The sequence below is a fragment of the Saccostrea cucullata genome, unplaced genomic scaffold, assembly GCF_032062105.1.
Source record: "Saccostrea cucullata isolate Sc308-1 unplaced genomic scaffold, CSIRO_AGI_Scuc_v1 ctg199, whole genome shotgun sequence".
NCBI lineage: Eukaryota > Metazoa > Mollusca > Bivalvia > Ostreida > Ostreidae > Saccostrea > Saccostrea cuccullata.
In genome coordinates this window covers 154,373-174,255 of record NW_026926084.1, presented here as the reverse complement: position 1 = coordinate 174,255, position 19,883 = coordinate 154,373, and the positions used below count along the sequence as shown (strand labels likewise).

Here is a 19,883-nt window from a genome sequence, read left to right as displayed (position 1 = left end):
CTACACTATATATCGTAAGTACTACATGTAATGCTTTGTGCAAGCACTTCCACTTTGTAGATATATTTTTTCCTTATAAAATTAAGGCACAGTTTGTGATTTATAAATATATGGTGCCTTTTTTCTGGTACAAAGCCATATTCCCCTGATTTTTGGAATGAGTTTGAGTGCACAATTAATTTTCTATTTACAAGACCATGGCAAGGGGGGTAGGAAACAAGTAGCATTTAATTAATCTAATCAAAAAACAAGATTCTTTTTATTTTCATGGTTAACCTAAGTGTAATGATTTTTACCCTTATAATGTTTCCATATGCTGTCTTATATTGCCACATCAGTATCATTATTATGCCACTAAAATAGTGTGTAAATGGAAACACAAATGGACAAATAAATGTAGAATATTAAATATGTATTATTGTATTTTAATACTACAAAATGATAAAAATAAATGAACACACATGGATTTTTTTTTATTATATATATATATAAACATTGTAGCATCATATAGGAAAATTATAGGGGGTAGCAGTTGTGATATGCCCTAGCTGGCCATGCTGTGTGCTTCAGTTTTGTATTCAATTATGTTCAATAGTTATTACAAATAGAATTAAATCGCATTTTAAAAAATACATTGTATATATATAAAAAATTTTTTTTTGTTTTAATTTCATTATTTTAAAAACCGATATAATATATATATTTTATATTCCATTTGTCCATTTGATTTCCATTTGGGTCTATTTGAGTTTCCATTTGGGTCCATTTGGGTAAATCGATGCACCCAAATTAAATGTGCTATTTAGATTGATTCTACAAATGCACACACATGTATTTGTACCGGGGTATATATATACATTGTAGCATCACAAGGATTATAGAGCAGTTGTGATATGCCCTAGCTGGTGCTGTGTGTTATGTCAGGAAATTCTGTCAGAAATCACATGTATATAATAAAAAATAAGATGTTTTCCTTAATACATTGTCATGCTGCATCAAATTTTACAGGACAACATAGAAAACTTAATGATTTTTCTTGTAAGTACATGTATATAGTCACTTACTTAAAATCAGATTTAATATGTAACTCAATGTATTGTGGATTAAAACAAAAAATCACATTATATTTTTCTGGAAACAGAATATGTAAGAATAGTATAAACAGTGCCTCAGCCAAGTATGTAAAAGGAATCGCATCACAGACCAATTTTAAGAGATGCAGCAGTTATTGTATACATATGCAGAAATATATAATGATGAATTTTTAATTAAAGCTTAATAAATTGCTGAAATCAAAGATGTTCAACCAGATATTCTTGGGATTTGATCGCTTTGGTGGACAATTTTGTACTTTAGAGAGGACATTCTAAATATTGAAAATCAGCTGACCTCTTTAGTCGGTCTTCAAGAAATTGAGGTGCTAATTCTTGAATATTTCCCCATATTAACAACTACATTGATTAATTACTCTAACGTTTATGGATAACAAAAAAGAACAAGTTTAATTAACAAATATGTGAATCACTTTCCTTTGATGTGACTTTTCTGTTAGAAATAATCTGATTTGTCTTTGTAAGTATTGTGAAATAAAGAAATTTTAGAACAGGAATGAAATGAAAATGCACATACTTCAAAGACTTCTGCAGCTGATTACCCTGTAACTAAGAAATGTTAGCCATTCTTTGTCACCAAGGGAAGCTTTGGGTGTCCTTAGAGATTACACTGTCACTTTGATGTGGTGTGATGTCATCAATTTCGAATCCCCCAGATGTAATACTGTTTAACAGTGACTTCCTCTGTTTTTCAGCACAAGGAGAAAGAGAACAAGGGTCGCCATGGTCACAACTTTGTTAGCGTCAGCTTCAGTAACTCCACCTCGTGTGATGTGTGTTCTAAATCCATGGCCAACAAAGCAGCACTCAGATGTGAAAGTAAGTCTGAATTATTTAGTGTGAAAATCAAATTTGTTTGTTTGATTGAGCTACTTCAGATGTGAAATCTCTTTATTTCAATGTATTTTGCCAATAGAAAACTCTGAAAAGGAAGAAATGGATTGTCCCAGTGTTTTGGTAATATAGGTTAAAAATGTAGCACCTGTAGGTATTATCCAAATTGGGACACAAAAAATAACTTCTTTATGATATTTGCCTCCAAATTGATGCATGAAAAATTTTGAATCGGTACTTACAATAACAATAAGGATGTTTTTATTAATTATTTATTATTCTAATTTTGGGGGAAATACAGAAAAAAAAATTACAAAATTCATTTTACTAATTTCAGATTGTTCAATTAATGTCCATGAAAATTCCTGCAAGGAGCAGAGTCCTCACTGTGACAAGAACAGACACACCATCAGGGTAAGGGCAGTTTAAATCATGGTCAATTTCATCATCAATTTCATTAGTTTATCATATTTTTTCTCTGACGCCATGTTTTAAAAACCTTAAAAGTGAATAGAATTAAAGGGCAGTAACTCTGCTACTCTTAAGATTTCCTGGGTTGACTTGGTACAAACCACCCACATGTAAATCAATTAGTGAAGTGGGGTGTACCGAATGTTTAACTAAGTGTCTTAGTTTGTATGTATACACTGGAACAGACACTGTTGGTTTGTAAACACTTGATGAAGACATTGCTTCATAACAGTCAAATAATCCTGTCGCTGTTTGTAAAAAAGAGGGGTTACAAAGTATTTACTTAGAGATATTTAATGGGGGAAAAGTTCATTATTAAAGTTTTTTCTATAATTTTTTAAATGCAGAAGAAAAGTAGGGTAAGATATATGTCTTCCAATCAATTTCTTTATGCCCTAGCCATGAAATGAATATACTTTCTGTAAATGAATTGTTGTCATACTTTACTTTTTGTTTCTCTGATTTCTCTCTGTTTTCATGATTGACTGCTGTCATAGTTGTAAATCTGTATGCATGAAATTTAATCTTGGGGGGAGGGATCAAATCCTTAATTTATTGTCTTTTATCAGAATTTGGTGCAAATTAATTTGAAAAATTTATAATAATTCCATAGTCAGCCATATAGAATTTTTTAAATTCAATGATAATATGATAAATATATGAACGTAGCACACAATTAGATATTGAACTGGAATTTCAAAATGTTAGCAGGTATATAACTGTTACAGTAGATTAAGCAAAGAATTTGATTATTTAGGATCTTGACATATTTTCTTGGAAGTTTGGAATATGATTCTTTTCAGACACAATTAAGTTGTACTGTATTTAGCAAGGCAAGGGTATTCATTGAATATATATGAATGTTTACAACACCTTGATCTAAAATACCTGGAATGTTATGTAATGGGAAGTGTCTCAAGCCAGCAGAGAGTCAATAGTGGAACAGATTATAAATAACTCTGGGCCCTGAGGGGTGCTAGGTCAAAGGTCACTCACCTGATTGTTTGTGTATAGGTATGGAAGATTGCTTCTGTGGTCTCTGCATTTACAGGACATATGAATATGGAGTATACATAGAGTAGGAACTTATCAGAAATGGTCTGTATTTTATTTTGAAATTTCACACATATGTTGGAGATAGTCTTGTGTTTGCTATGTGTAACATCAGAGATTTACATGATGTAGTTGCACAATTTTTATGTAGAAGAAAAAAAAACATACATGGGACAGATTGATCAAGCTTGTATATAAAGAGAAATGTAGTTGATAGAAATTTTATACTCACAGTACACTGAAATTGCTCACTGAAATGTTGAAATTTGTTGTAAGTATTTTGGAAAATTTGATTATAGTTCTCTAGTCAGCTGTTATGTGTATTTAGCCCTGAGGAATAGGTGTTGACACTTCAAAGAATCAGTTTATTTGTTTAAGATTTACCTTTGAGGTATATATACAGCCTATGAGACATGAAGGAACAAATTCCTGTACATGTTGTCTGCTAGACCAGCAGTTAGCCGACCTGAGAGGGGGGGGAGGGCATCTACAGCCTAAATGCATTCTTTTATGTAACAAGAATAGATATGGGTTACCCCATATCCAAAGATATTCGACTTTTAGATTTAATATGTTTAACAGTGTTTAATGACGTTTATAAAAATAAAACTGCACTGTCTAGTTATAGAACTTATGTAAATTTCGTAGCATGTTAACAAACAGTACACATACCTATGTCCGCAAGACAGTTAGCCTTGGTCTATACACACGTGCGATGGAGTTGTCAAACGGACACCCGCGAACAGAGAAGTTACGATGGCAGACAGAACTTTTTTTCATAATTAGATCACATGAATACAAATTCTGATTCATAAAAATTAAACGATTGTCAGTTTAGAAATCCCCGGCCAGTTCGGGTTTTGTTGCACATTTTACAGGTACTCTCCCGATGTGTAGTTTGTCTACACACGTGCAGGAGTCTGCTCAGGGATTGAAAATTCCGTCATTTAATATACTACACACACAGAATGATTATTTTTTTCTCTTAGAGGAAACTATATGATAATTAACTAACAATTAACATGATTTTACTACAGTTGTTGATATAGTATAATCAATTCATCAATGAAAAAATATCAACCGAAGAATGACCTGGATATTCTCCGTTATCAAACATGTTAAAAAAAAAAAAGCTGAGGAGGGAGTGAGCGTAGGAATATCAACAATTTTTATTTGCATTTAGGGGGGAAAGTTATCTTTGGAGGAAAAATTAACATTAATTTTGGTTTCTTTTACGTATGACATATACAACATTATTTTTATCATGAACAATTATGTTGTATCTACTTATTAATGATGGAACTATTTTCGTCGGAAATATAATATATCTTGAGTATGCACTGCTATATTAAAAAGTCTGCTGCTTATCAGTGACCACTAAACAGGTATGAAGGTATCAGGTATAGAGTGATTACTGTGACCTGGTCCTGGTGATGGTCTATAGACCATCCATCAAATTCTGATGTAGAAAGTTAACCCCTCTTACTTTCTGTTCAAACTTCTCTCTATAAATGTCTCTGTATATGTTGTTTTTCCAAGTAATCTTTTTGTCTAGAAGTCATCTAATTTAACATGGCATTCTTGTTTATAAGATAAAAAAAAGTACTATTGCATCTTTAAAAAGTATCTTTCTTTAAGCGCAGTACTTTAGACCCTATTGTATATACTACTTTTCTTCAAATGTCATTGATTTATTCATTTTGCTTCTTTAAAGTGAATTGATAAATGAAAAAATTTGGCTTTGCTTCAAGTTTTTGTATCAGGATGGGTCATCAGTGTTGTAGAATTAATCCCATACTGAAAACAGAATGCTTTAATGGGATATCATGTTCTGTTTTAAATGTAACCTGTAAAGAGGCAACACAATGGCCATGTTGTTGTGTGGTACAGATAGGTAACAAAAGTTAATGCCCAGAAATGTGTTGGTATTACATAACATAATATTAATGGGGACTCATTCTTTACTGTGAGTCACTTGGAGGGAATTTAAGTCTAAGCAGATTTATTTTACCTGTGCAATCAACTGTACAAATTGTTTTACTTACTTGGGACTTCCTTTGTTCCAGCAACACTGGTTTTTGTTAATACAGTGATGAAATAATTTGGATGCTTTTTTCAAATGAGAAATTCATCTTTTTTGTAAGAAAATATTTAATTTTCTTGATTCGCTCACATACTATTAATATGTTGGTTATTCTAATACTATGCTAAAAATTTCACATTGACATGATTTAGTTATAATTTAACAATGTCAACAGTTATTTCAGAAAAGTAAAACTTTACTTTGCAAATGCTTACCAGTAACATGTGGGGATTGTTCAACTTTCTGGAACTATATGTACAATACTGTAGATTCCTAAATATATGTGTGGAATTCATTTATCGTGTAATTTCGTGCAAAGCACCACATGTGAAATAAGATTACTCGCCTTTATTTTTATGGTGTAAAATCTATGTAAAATCTCTTGGTCAGCCGTCCATTCACAATTTATTATTCTCAGGATTTGACAGTGAAGAGCCCATTTGCGATTATAAATAGTCGCGAAAAATAAGAAATATACAGTATATGATTTTAAAATTGTCTTAATTGAACTTCAATAAATAATCTCAGGGATGTTAATTATTTTGACTGTTTTTAAGCCTTTTGAGACAGTAATGTGTGTAATTTGTTAACCCTCTCTATTGATTGTAGGTTCCTCAGCGAGGCCCAGAAACTGGATCAATGACAAACCTCCACACTCAGGATAAACAACTCACAACTGGTAGTAAGTATATATTATACAATTATTGCTGGTTTTTGAGGTCAATACAATGATTTAGCCATCTGAGGAGTACAATATTCACCGAGCCCGAAGGGCGAGGTGAATATTGTACTTCGAAGATGGCTAAATCATTGTATTGACCGAAAAAACAGCAATAATTGTTTTATTATATGATTCACTGATAAAATGATACAGCTCATTACTTGTTTGCATTTTATAAAGTCCTAGCCAAATACAAGAGAGTAGCAGAATTAAAATGTTAATAAACCTTACCAGTCGTATCAATTTGATTTTTTTTTTTAAATCAATTTTAGCAGCCATGAATGAAATATACAATGTCAGTCTTTTTTATAGGATATATTTTGAAAGAAAGGAGTATTATCAGGGAAAACTGACTGCCAAAAAGTAAAACAAAAATTGTTGTTCAGTAAAAGTGTTGGAAGGGGGGGGGGTCTCTGCATCCCCTCTTACCACCCGCACCTAAAATATATATTTGCCTATGTTTTGTTCACATGAAAATAAAAATCATAGTCGTTTAAATAGCTTTCTAAAACAATTTGTATCAATTTGGAATTTCCCAATCTATTTTTAGATCAATGTCCAATCTATTTTTAGATCAATGTAGAGGAAATAAATCCTTGTATTGACCTGGAACGTCACGTGCAGGTCAATACAACGTAATATTTTTCTAACATAGTTGGATCTCAGCCAATCAGAGAGATGGAAATTATTCAATCATATAATAAATACAGTTATCTCCTCCTGAAAGTCAGAGAAAAGTCATGTCAGGCTGTGTCAATGACAAACCAACAGCTCACTACTGCAGTACTGTACTGGTAGTAAGTATATACACAGTTATCTCCTCCTGACTCCTGAAAAGTCATGTCAATCTATGTCATTGACAGGGACACAAAGGGACATAAATAATGTAGGAAAACGAGTTTCACTTTAGAGTTATCTCCCTGCATTTTTGTAATCATGTTAGAGGTATCATCCTTACTGTGACATTTTTCTGAATAATACCCAATGTTAGTAAAGTGTGTATACTGTTTCCATAAGCACAGTTCTTTTGCAGCTTGTCTCATGTAACTACATAGTCCGAATGGGTTTCAGTGATATTTGAATCATGACCAGCATCTCATAGTGCCCTATATGATATGACATTATTTTACTACAGACCAAAAAAAATAGATGCTACCATTTTAGGAGAATGCTTCAGTTGTTGATATTGTAAGATATGTACAGCCTGATCCTAATGTTGCAATTCTGAGATCTGTCATACAAGATATTATTTAAGTGTTAATTCTCTGGACAGATGTTGCTTTATTGCATATTTCTGATCTTGATATTGTATTTATGGTCTTTTAAGTGAATTGATATCTGTTCTTTCTCTGGTATAGCACAAAATTGGGATTTTTTTTATAATTCGTAAATCAAAAAGAAAGAGTGAAAGAAACCAATATCAACTTCTTTTTTATGGTTCAGTTCACCATACATCCTTAATACTTGCATCCTTGAATTGCTTACATTGCAGACTTTTGACACCTAGCTGTTGTATAAATTCTAAATAAGTATACAGGTATATGTATGTGTACTTTATCAATGAAAGAAATACCAATCATTCCACTGTGTCAGACTTCTGAATTATAGCTAATAATGGGAGGTTAATTTAGATTTCTGGGGAGGAAAGAAAATTCTTTGGTATCTATAGCACCTCCCATTGGGCAGTGTAAAAGCTAAAGCTGGAATCTGTAGGACATATCTAACAATTCTAGTCAGAAATCTTCCCTTACTCTGTCATTAAAATGATTAATCTAACAATTCTAGTCAGAAATCTTCCCTTACTCTGTCATTACTTTGGTTAATCTATGGTTTTTGTTAGCCACATCAGTTACACTGGATTATATACTTTAATTGTTTTCTGCACATGTTGGTTTGCTGTATAACTCCTTTATGAATTCTATTTATATTTTGATGATGTGTTTTATATTCATTGGGGAGTTATTTTTTGGTTTTTCTGGTCACATTAACAATGAATTAACAACCATTAACTATATTTATGCTAGTTTATATCTTATTCCTGAAGTGGTGTTTTTGGGGTTGATTTATGACCTAAATATGATTTGTTTATACAAGGAGGAGCTATCTGATACCTATATGACATCTGAGCCCACCTTTATATTATGTACACCTTTACATACCTGGGTACAGGTGACACCACTCCTTTCAACAGACATATACAGATCAACAGAAGATTATAAAAGGTTAGGGATTAAAGGGAGACTGAAATATGCAGAAAATGATAGTAAATTTCTGACTGCAAAAAAAATCCTAGTCTATATAGGCTTACTATTCTAAATCTCTTTTAAGGTTGTGTGACACAATTAACGCAAGGTAAACACAAGTGTCATATACAACTGACACAAATATGCAGAGAATGAAAGCTGAGTTTGGAATTTGAGTGATAACAAGGGTAGACAAAAATGTAAACATAAATGATTGGACCCTGCATTACTGTTGTACTGAAATGATGAATTTTTAATGCATGCCCAGTCCCTGGATGATAAAATAAAAGTTTTTCCATATTCATGAGCTTACTAGATTAGTAAGAAATGATTAATTACAGTCTCAAAAGAATTTTTAATTGTTTCTTGCATGGATAGTCTGTAAAGTTTAAATAGTGCAGTGAGATTAGGAGCAGTTAAGTATCTGATTTCAGACGCCCACATTTATATATAAGGCTCGCTGCAGGTTGCTGCACTCAGTTAGCCCTGTCCAGGCCTGGGTCCTTTGTAAAAATAACTTGGTCAGTGTCCACTCTTTTTAAAGACCTTAATTAACAACAAGCTGCTTACTGTGGTGACAAAGCTCAGTATAAAATTAAATGATATTTACACTGTATATTGGCACTTAGTAAATGAGTCATTGTTATCCACTAAGACAGGCCCGTATAATGTCACTTAGGTAGACACACAGATTGAGTCCCAGACTGTTTCGGTCCTAGAGTTGAACATGGTCAGTATTTGACAGAGATAATTGTGGTAAAAACACATAAATTGTATATTATTTGTTCTTAATAAATATAATACATCTAATCTTACAGTTTCATAGGTCCATTATACAATAATGAAAGAAAATTATAATAAGAGAGATATTGTACATTTTTTATTAGGACATATGAGGAATTAAAAAGTTCGTTACAACAATCGTTAGGTTTTCGTTTCTGCTCGTCATATCTGCTGGGTCAGAATTTTATGCTACTTGCTTTCTTATAGCCTTTTTTCAGGAACATGTGCTTATCCATTCTAAAATCTGTGAACTCGATGTTTTTCTGTGTGGTGTGTGTATGGCACCATAAATGTGTTACTTAGAATACATAATTTATGTATTACATGTAAAATTAATAAGTTATTTGTGTATTCCTATCCTAGACTAGGTAAACTTCTGTATCTGGTATCTGAGCAATAATATCCCGGAGCATTGTTTATGTAGATAATGACAAATAATGTAAATTTTTTCACCTTATTTCTATAATTTGTTTACCATACACCTGTAGAATTATTTTTTTTATTGCAATGGTCCTTTTCTCTGGAAATCTGTGTGAAAATTCTTGCTAAATGGTAATAAGTTGGTCTGGGGTTGTATGGTCAGGAACATTTTAGTCTAAGATGAAATTGTTAAGGTGCCCGGCTTTGTGTGTAGTATGAATGTGAAGGTCACAGACAGCTGAATTCATCAGTGTGTAAATCAGAAGGAAATATAGTGTGGTTATAACGGGTGTCATCACGGAACAAATGTACCCCACTGAGGGGACAAACGAGGGTAAGTAGCCTGACCCCTGGGGTCACGGAACCTCGGGATTGTCAGATTAACGTCATATCTATAAGTAACTCTGTACATTTCATTGCCTTGGGATATGATGATCGACACCTCTTTACCACGACAAACTGTTTTCTGTTCTCTCTGTTGTTTTATTACTATCCACTTCAACTGAAGTGTGTATTTTGTGTTGGCACTGTGTTTAAGCATTTGTTGGATTTAGATGCAAAAATTTTACTCCACACTTTGTTTTAGGAATTAATGTTGTTAGAATGTAGGTCATGTTATTGTGATAAAACAATGAAGCAGACAGGAACATTATTTGTTTTTGTGATGTCTCCAACTTCTTAGTTTTGTGCTAGAGGAAAAAATCATCCATTATTTATTAGCTGAATTTTACTTAACTTACAAGAGAATTTGAAACAACTAAAATAACGAAAGAGAAGGAAAATCCATCTGAATATTGATTTTCTGTGGTTATAGATGCAATTAGCAGAAGTAATGTGCAAAACAGCTTATTTTAAATCTCATTTTCCAACCAGAAAGAATTTACTGTAAACAAAAGAATCATTGTTTTTTGTCAACAAGTTCTTCAGGGACACAAAAGTCATGAAATAGAAGCTGGTAGTGATAGAGGAGGGCTACTTATCATATATAGATCCAATGCTTGAATAAGTAAAGCAAATTCCTTTTAAAAGTTTATCTCGAGATTTTTATCCCATCTGTTACAGAGCCATTTTAACTTCAAAAGGTACAAAGTATTGATCCTTTGACATTTCTTTTGTCCTTCAGCTAAACTAGAGAGAGTTTTTTTATTCTTTACTGTTTAAAGGTCGGGATTATTGGAAATCAATTCCTAACTGTGGATTGATTTACTTGATGAATAGTTGTTTGTCTTTTTCCGAGTTTTCAACAATACTCTGATGAAGTCATTGTAAATTCTCAGTTACACAGGTCACACACAGGTCGGAATTATAAGTGGGAGAAAGTGACAGAAATTAATTAGAATAGTCATTTTATTATTATTTAGTACCATTTCTCTAAATTGTATTTCTAAATAACAGTCTGTTTAACATTAATGATGGTCTGTCAGAGCATTGTGGTCTGTATCATGTGACAGACTGGATCAGCTCTAGTGCTGATCTCAACCAGTGTGTAGACAACAGGTAGTAGCTTCATCTTCTGTAGTTATAAGTGAACAGGTATCTTCTGCTGTTCTGATGTACAGGTAGCTCAAAGTTTACCACATTATCTGCTGTATATGAGCAGATAACAGGTTTCTTCTACTACTGTACCAATGCAGAGGACAGATATCTTCTGCTGTATATGTGCAGACGATATGTTTCTGCTGCTGTTTTTGTGCAGACAACAGGTATCTTCTGCTGTATGTGAATAGACGACAGGAATCTTCAGTACCCTTCACAACCTCAGCTTGTTTGTGCAGCTGTCAAATCTAGTTTGTTATAGCCCTGTGGTAGTATGCACACTCATGCTGCACCCTTCATATCGTCAAACTGATCTCCTAAGGATTTCCAGCATGTTTACAAAGTGTCCTTTGTATTTTAACGATGGACTTTATTATAAACTCTAAATCAACATTGAATTTAAGTGAAAGCAATTAACAATGAGATACTAGTATGCTATAAGTATTAATGTCTACTACATATGTACTTCCTTCACTTCATTATTAATCTTTTGAGATGATTTTATTACCATAGTCTTTATCACCTTGCAAAGTTCTACTTCATACAGACTTTCAAAAGTTATCGTTGTAAATCTTCCTGCATTCTCAGGCCCATCATACCAAGATATGGGGGGTACATTAATAGCCAATTAGAGCCAGTAGTAAATAGCTGTTCCGTTATCTCCAACCTTGAAGTTGTCAAGATTTTAAACTTGACCAGTTTTATGTTTCTGTAGTTGTATGAACATGTTCCTGCATAAATAAGAAGCTTGTATAATCTTGATATACCAGGGGGAGTCTGCCTTTGTATTCCCATCCTCTAGATCATGTGATTCAAGTCAAGTTTTCTCAACAACCCTTGGTTGATAACCTGAGAAAAAGAGGCACTTCAATTTTTATGAGTCAACAAGGACAGTAAAAATCTTAATATTTTTTTCTCAGGAATATTAATAAAATCCTGATGAACGTTCAGAACAAATGACCAAAGTGGATATATTTAGCTTTTTGATTCCGTCTTATAAGCTTTGTGAGAAGTGGACCAGTTTTTAGCGACCTCTAGTTTTTTAGTTCCGATACATCAGTCACAACATGACCTTGTAACTAGCGCACAGTATTCTGCCTTTTAATCTTTTAATCTCTTATTGATTAAATGCTCGTATTTCATGTTCTTTATATGTTTTATTTTCAATGAGGGTCGTCAGATGTTACTACTGTTCAAACAAATGTTTCCTGGAGTCAACAGCTAGAAAAAAAAATCTGTTCAAAAAGTTATTTTATCTTCCGAATACAAATATTAAATCTTTTGATAACATTTCTTGCCTGGCAGATGCATTTGCATTTAATCAGAATATTCCTGATGTTTTTGATATAAATATTTTCTGAGAATGTGAATTGTATTTTAACAATTTGTTTAAGGTATCCCACTTTAAATAATAATGGTAGTTGATTTTATTTATAAGAAATATACAAGTAAATTAAGAAGCTTAACGTGAGAGAGTGAAATGACAAGGAATGGGCAAAAATAGGTTAAGACTAGTCATATCCTAACTATTTAGCTGCTACATGTATTTGTTTATTGTAGCTGCGTACTCGAGTCTACCTCCCTCAATTAAACAATTTGTCTGTATATTTGTATGCTGCTATTTGTTTATTGTAGCTGCTCTACCTCCCTCAGTTATACACTTTATACTAATATTCTGCTATTTGTCTATTGTAGCTGCGTACTCGGGTCTGCGACCCACCCAGTCCTTTAAGGAGCGGAGTCCTTCAGCGGGGGTCCCACTGAGGAATCAGGTAACCTCCTCACCGGCAGGTGTCTCTCTGTCCGCTATACCTGACTCTTCTGAACCTGACGAAAACCAGGTATGCATGCCTGTCCTCTCGTAGTCCTCACTAACTCCCACCACATATACAGCAGAACAGGAGCTCACACACAAGCTATTACTGATAATCTTTTTATTTACGATAACTTGATATATTTCAAAATTATTAGGCGAGACTGTCTGCTTGTAAATATTAATAATTGGTTTTGTAGTAGTCTGTAAAGGGAGTATACTCTTCAAATATCTTTATTTAAAAAAGTGTTATTTCTTTCCAGACCTTAAGTCAACAAAATTTAACAAAAATGTTGAAAAATAATGGGATGAGGGTTATTATAAAATTGCTTCAGAACTGCATGTGTGGTGCTCTCTTATTTATCATTATACTTGTATAAATATAACTACATAGATATATATTTCATCATATTATTTTTTTTTCATCTCAAATCTTGTACTTATGCCTTTATAATTAAATAAAATCTTGGAAAGAGTTTTTATTTTCCAAATATTGATGTATGGTAAGACTTAAAATAATTTTTATTAGTATGTACTTTATAATCATTTCAAGTCTCTAATATATTGCCAAAAGCCCTTAACATTGGTACAAACTTAGCATCCTTCCATTTGTTACAGTCTAACACTAATGTCTCTACTCTGTAAGACAACTAACTGACAAGTTTCCATTCAACAGGCAGTGTCTTGTCTTAAAATTTACTCAACTTGAAATTGAATATCAATTTAGCTCTATTTGTTAACTCTTTGTCCTCTGTTTTCTCCTACTTTTTAACCTCCCTGTAACTTCTAGGCCAGTAGCTTGTTAGCTTTAACTCACTGTCTACTTGCTGATCCAGAAATAAAATCTCTATGTCAGTAAATCTGTGTCTTTGTTTAAGCTGTTGTCAGACTGTCATTGTTATTGTCAACCTACAAACATAAAAAAGTTAACAGTATCTTCCACAAACAATCAGTCAATCAATCGTTATTATTATTCTTATTATTTCCTCTTCATATGTTGAAAATTGTTCAAGTTGAAAAATGAATATTAAAATGATGATTGAAATATTCTTAATTTTGAATATGGAAATGAATATTTAAACAAAATTTTAAAAGTTGCAGGTGACAAATATAAACATTCCTGAGTCAAATTCTTTAATAATGTTATGATTGTGTGAGTATATGCATGCAGAATGTAAAATAATGAACACATTGGTATATTATTATAGGGAGACAGACATCATGCAGCTCTTCACAGAAGAAGTTTACCAAATGCAAGGTAGAATATGCAACAGGTCATGGTCACACTGCTTAAATGTTTAGGCTATTACTGATATTTTGATAACATGGTGCACATGCTTTTTGTCTCGCCTGCGACGAATGTCGCGAAGCGAGACATAGCGACCATAGATTCCGTCGTCGTCGTCGTCGTCGTCGGCGTCCACAAATGTCAAAGTTTTATAAACTGCAATAACTTTCTCAAATTTTATTCAGTCTTCTTGAAATTTGGACACAATATTCAGTGGATAAAAATGTATGATTTTGAAAAAAAAAATTCAAATTTTTCCTAAAGATTATTTTTTCATGATAATTTATGTGTATATTCATAACTTTTATAGGGATATGATTTAGTCAGTGGATACATATTAACCACAAACGTTAGGTCATCTTGACCTACATTTTTCTGCATGAGTGACTTTGGTTAAATTTTTGGTGGAGGTCCATATCTCAGCATCTATAACTTATAATGGCATGATGATTTGTCATTGTACAGGTTATAAGTAACCAACAACATCAGTACCAGAATTAGGTCATTTTGACCTACATTTTTCTGCATGAATGACTTTGGTTAAATTGATAATGGAGGTTCATATTTCAGCAACTATAACTTATAGTGGCATGATAGTTAGTCAGTGGATACATCATGGGTAACCACAAACATCAGTACCAGAATTAGGTCATTTTGACCTACATTTTTCTGCATGAATGACTTTGGTTAAATTGATAATGGAGGTTCATAAGCAACTATAACTTATAGTGGCATGATATTTTGTCAGTGGATACATCATGGGTAACCACAAACATCAGTACCAGAATTAGGTCATTTTGACCTACATTTTTCTGCATGAATGACTTTGGTTAAATTGATAATGGAGGTTCATATTTCAGCAACTATAACTTATAGTGGCATGATAGTTAGTTGGATACATCATGGGTAACCACAAACGCCTACAGAATTAGGTCATCTTGAATGAGTGACTTTGCATAAATTTATGGTGGATGTCCATATCTCAGCAACTATAACTTATAGTGGCATGATAATTTGTCAGTCTACACATCATAGGTAACCAACAATATCAGTACCATAATTAGGTAATCTTCACCTACATTTTCTGCATGAATGACTTGATACATATACAGTGGATTTGATTTCAAAATGCAAGTTCAAATTATTGCGACTCATAACACGTTTGTAAACCATTGTGGTTTGCTATGAACTACTAACACAAACATATGATACAGTTTTTTAAAGTGTACATAGTATTTCCAGCAGTTATTCGGAGAAACTTAAAGTGGACAAAAAACAATCTATCTCTTGTGAATAATATGAAATATGGAAATTTTAAACTGTACAGAAGATATTTAACCTACATGATGCATTTGGATCCTACCTACTCTTGTGAATAATATGAAATATGGAAATTTTAAACTGTACAGAAGATATTTAACCTACATGATGCATTTGGATCCTACCTAACCAGTTGGCATATGCAGTGCATTACACATTGACTAGAGGAAAATGTTGTGTTCATCAGTATGCAAAAGTTATATATTAAATCCATATAAAATATACCTATAGTCAGTCCAGATAGAAACGTTTTACAGTTCTTATTAAGTCCATGACAATATCTCTTTAAAAACCAGCAAAATGACTCGATCCACTTTTTGAGTTATTCCTTCTGAAATGTCAATAAATGCTTCAGTTTATCAGACAATCATTTCTTACTAACCACAGCGACAGCAGGCGAGACACAGGGTTGCGGGCAACCCTTACGTACTTTTTGAATTTTGCAAATATTGTGTGGTTGTCACCTAAAGATTATTATAGTGTTACATATTTTGTTAGATTCGTTAATATTTTTTGCCTATCTTCTGTAATGCCTCCTAATGAGATAAGCTTGAATTCCATTTATCATTTATAAACAAATTTTGAATGTATGTGAGATTTTATAGAATCTGCTTTAAGCTATCTACAAAATTTGAAGCATTATAAACCATGTTAACTAGAGACACATTTTTATCATGTTTATACAGTGCATTTATTCTTGTATACATCTACACAAAGGAGATTTGGAATTGCACGGGTGCATTGTATCTACTAACAATACAGCATTAATTCCAGATTATCATCATAGCTTTATTCATTCCATTTAATGGATAAAAATCAATGAAGAACAATTCTCTGTTTTATTTGTAAACACTCCATCAGACGGGGTGGGCTATGTTCTCCTGGGTCAGTCATCTGAGATGAACACAAATTGTATAGATTGTAGGTAGACTGATTGGGCAACCATGTATTGAAAATCAGTGGCAGGAATCTATCAGTGCATGAATTTTTTTTCGTGTGAAATTTCCTACTGTTAAAATTATTTGATGCACCTCCTTTTTTTCAAGAATTTTTATTTAATCACTATCTTTTTTTTTCTAAGTTATGTTTTTAGTCCTGTGATACTACATGCAAAAAAAAGATAAACAGGGTACATGTTAGATCCCAGAGGTTGCACATCGAGCATCTGCTTGTCCTATAAACCAAAGCCTGAGTCTGTATTCTCTCAGATAATCTTATTGCATGTAATACTATTACATAGACTCTATTATCTCAACAGTTATTCAGTATCACCACAATACCAGAGACCTGGCTATCAGCACTGGCGCCGCGCCAGGGAGAAGCTTATGGGCATTGAGTAAGTCTAGCTCAGCTTTAACTGTTAGCTTCAATCCTGCTGAATTTGACCAAAGGCTCAATCTTGGTGAAATCCTATTACCATGCTAAGCCAACAGCTGACATTATTAAGTTCTGAAAAATTTCATTTTTAAACTTTTAATTTTTTTGTTCATTTCATTTTGCTTCATATATTTTACTAATATATTAATGTTGCACGAGGATTTTGGCATGTTTTTTTTTTTTTAAACATATTTGGTTTTGGATGTATATTTCATTTGCATGATTTTTTTTTCTTTTTAAATTCTTTCAATATGTGTATTATTTTAATTTGATGTGACCTTTAAGTTGGCCACCTGTTGTTGTAGCAAAGCAATTCATGAAGAGACTGACCAGGATAGACAAGGACCAGGGCAGGACCTAGGTCAAATAGGGTAAGTCTGTACTACACTCCTCTCATTAAAGCACGGGGGCCTCGGTCAAATATGGTAAGTCTGTCCTACACTCCTCTGCTCACAAAATCACCTAAAGACCAGGGCAGGACCTCATTCAGATTGGGTAAGTCCATACTACACACCTCCTCTCATTAAATCACAAAGACAGGGACCAGGGCAGGACCCTAGGTCAGATTGGGTAAGTCCCTACTAACCTCCTCTTGGCTCCCTGGGAATAAAGTTACAGTTAAGCGTGATAATCCATTGGAGTTTCTAAATTAGAGAATTAGTAGACCAGACAAATAACATTCTTTATATGAGTTTTACACTATTTATACCTGACTCTGTCCTGAAAACATTGTGCTCATAGTGGAGTTAAGCATTTGTACTGTCTTTCCATAATGGTCACAGTTGTCCAGAGTGGTCTTATAAAGACGTATTGGACTGAATGACACATTTGGCATTGCATTTTATGAATTTGAAGAGCAGCATTTGGGAGTACGAGGTTCATACAATTCATCCAGTGTCCGTAAGATCAGGCGATCTACATTTCTGTCATATCTGGTGACAAGCTGTGATTTCTCCATTCATTTGACTTACTCCACAGATCTTACCGCCCTACCAGCTGTTTGGGAAACCCCAAAAATATGATTCAGTGACTGCTTCTTATATGGAGAGAAGTCCATAGCTTTGTGATGCATTAGTATTACACATTATAATTATCTGTCAAAAATAACTTTCCCTAAGTGTTTATTTAGTTTTCTAAGTGGAATTAAAGTGAAACATTATTCAGCTGATACTGATACATGGAAGTTGAATTTCATGATGTTTTGTCATTAATTCAAAATTTTAATAATATTCTGATTTCTAAAGTGAAACGTTTTTAAAAAATCCAAACACTTAAACATTTGAAATTGGAAAATTATTTTTCTTCCCCAAAGGATTATATAAGAAAATCTACCATGGAGAGAAATGCCTGGTAAGGTACCTCAATTTTTTGTGAGTAAACATGTTGAAGTAGCAATACTTCAATGACAAACTCTTAGAAAAATTTATCTATTATTAAGGAACGTCTCGTCTGTCCTTAAAACTGTCCTATATTTTATAAATAATTCAAGTATTTCTCATCCATTTTTATCATTTGATAAGAAGTTTTATAAACAAGGGAAATAAAAGTATCATTCTTTCGTAATTGGTTCACTTTTTGGTGAAATGTTTGAGTTGGTAAACTCATTAAAAAGTATCAGGGTAGTTTTATGAAATAGTAAAGAATATTATCTTTACATTCATTTCACAGAGTCAACTTGAAAGTCAAAATGGGATCAACTCTAGTTATTAGATATTCCCCATTACTGATTGATATGTTTGTTTTGTAATTTTTAGCTCACCTGAGCTGAAGGCTCAAGTGAGCTTTTCTGATCACATTTTGTCCGGCGTCCGTCTGTCTGTCTGTCTAGCTGTCCGTAATTGAAACTTTTCACATTTTCAACTTCTTCTCAAAACCACTGGGCCAATTTTTTTTCCTTGGGTGAAGGGGAATTAAATTGTTAAAATGAAGGGACATTCGCAAGGGGAGATAATCAAGAAAAGACAAAAATAGGGTGGGGTCATTAAAAAATCTTCTCAAGAACCACTGGGCCAGAAAAGCTGAAACTTATGTGAAAGCATCCTAGGGTAGTGTAGATATTAAATTGTTCAAATCATGACCCCCGGGGGAAGGGCGGGGCCACAATGGGGAATCAAAGTTTTACATAGAAATATATAGGAAAAATCTTTGAAAATCTTCTTCTCAAGAACCACTGGGCCAGAAAAGTTGAAACTTATGTGGAAGCATTCTTGGGTAGTGTAGATTCTTAATTGTTCAAATCATGACCCCCGGGGAACAGCAGGCCACAATGGGGAATCAAAGTTTTACATAGAAATATATAGGAAAAATCTTTGAAAATCTTCTTCTCAAGAACCACTGGGCCAGAAAAGCTGAAACTTAGGTGGAAGCATCCTGGTATAGTGTAGATGCTAAATGAAATCATGACCCCGGGGGGAAGGGTGGGGCCACAATTGGTAATCAAAGTTTTACATAGAAATATATTGGAAAAATCTTTGAAAATCTTCTTCTCAAGAACCACCGGGCCAGAAAAGTTGAAACTTATGTGGAAGCATTCTTGGGTAATGTAGATTTTATATTGTTCAAATCATGACCCCCAGGGGAAGGGTGGAGCCACAATGGGGGGATCAAAGTTTTACATAAAAATATATAGGAAAAATCTTTGAAAATCTTCTTCTCAAGAACCACTGGGCCAGAAAAGCTGAAACTTATTTGCACATGGAAGGATCCTGGGGTAGTTGATTTCAAAATGTCTTAATTATGATCAGTGGGGTAGGGTGGGGATACATAATGTATTACAAGGGGGAAATCTGGTAAAGAACAGAATGGTCAAAGCTTCTCAGGTGAGCGATG

At 33.3% G+C, this 19,883-nt stretch overlaps 1 protein-coding gene across 1 annotated transcript in view; it reads left to right on the top strand.

Moving 5' to 3' along the window:
- Positions 1 to 19,883, top strand: part of LOC134270703 (A-kinase anchor protein 13-like) — an 85,829-nt gene that overhangs the window by 53,142 nt on the left and 12,804 nt on the right. Inside the window, exons 21-27 of the mRNA XM_062752952.1 lie at positions 1,808 to 1,931; positions 2,284 to 2,360; positions 6,163 to 6,235; positions 12,952 to 13,097; positions 14,278 to 14,327; positions 16,936 to 17,013; positions 17,360 to 17,425. Of these exons, the coding sequence (XP_062608936.1) occupies positions 1,808 to 1,931; positions 2,284 to 2,360; positions 6,163 to 6,235; positions 12,952 to 13,097; positions 14,278 to 14,327; positions 16,936 to 17,013; positions 17,360 to 17,425 (614 nt within the window). The remainder of the gene's footprint in view (positions 1 to 1,807; positions 1,932 to 2,283; positions 2,361 to 6,162; positions 6,236 to 12,951; positions 13,098 to 14,277; positions 14,328 to 16,935; positions 17,014 to 17,359; positions 17,426 to 19,883) is intronic.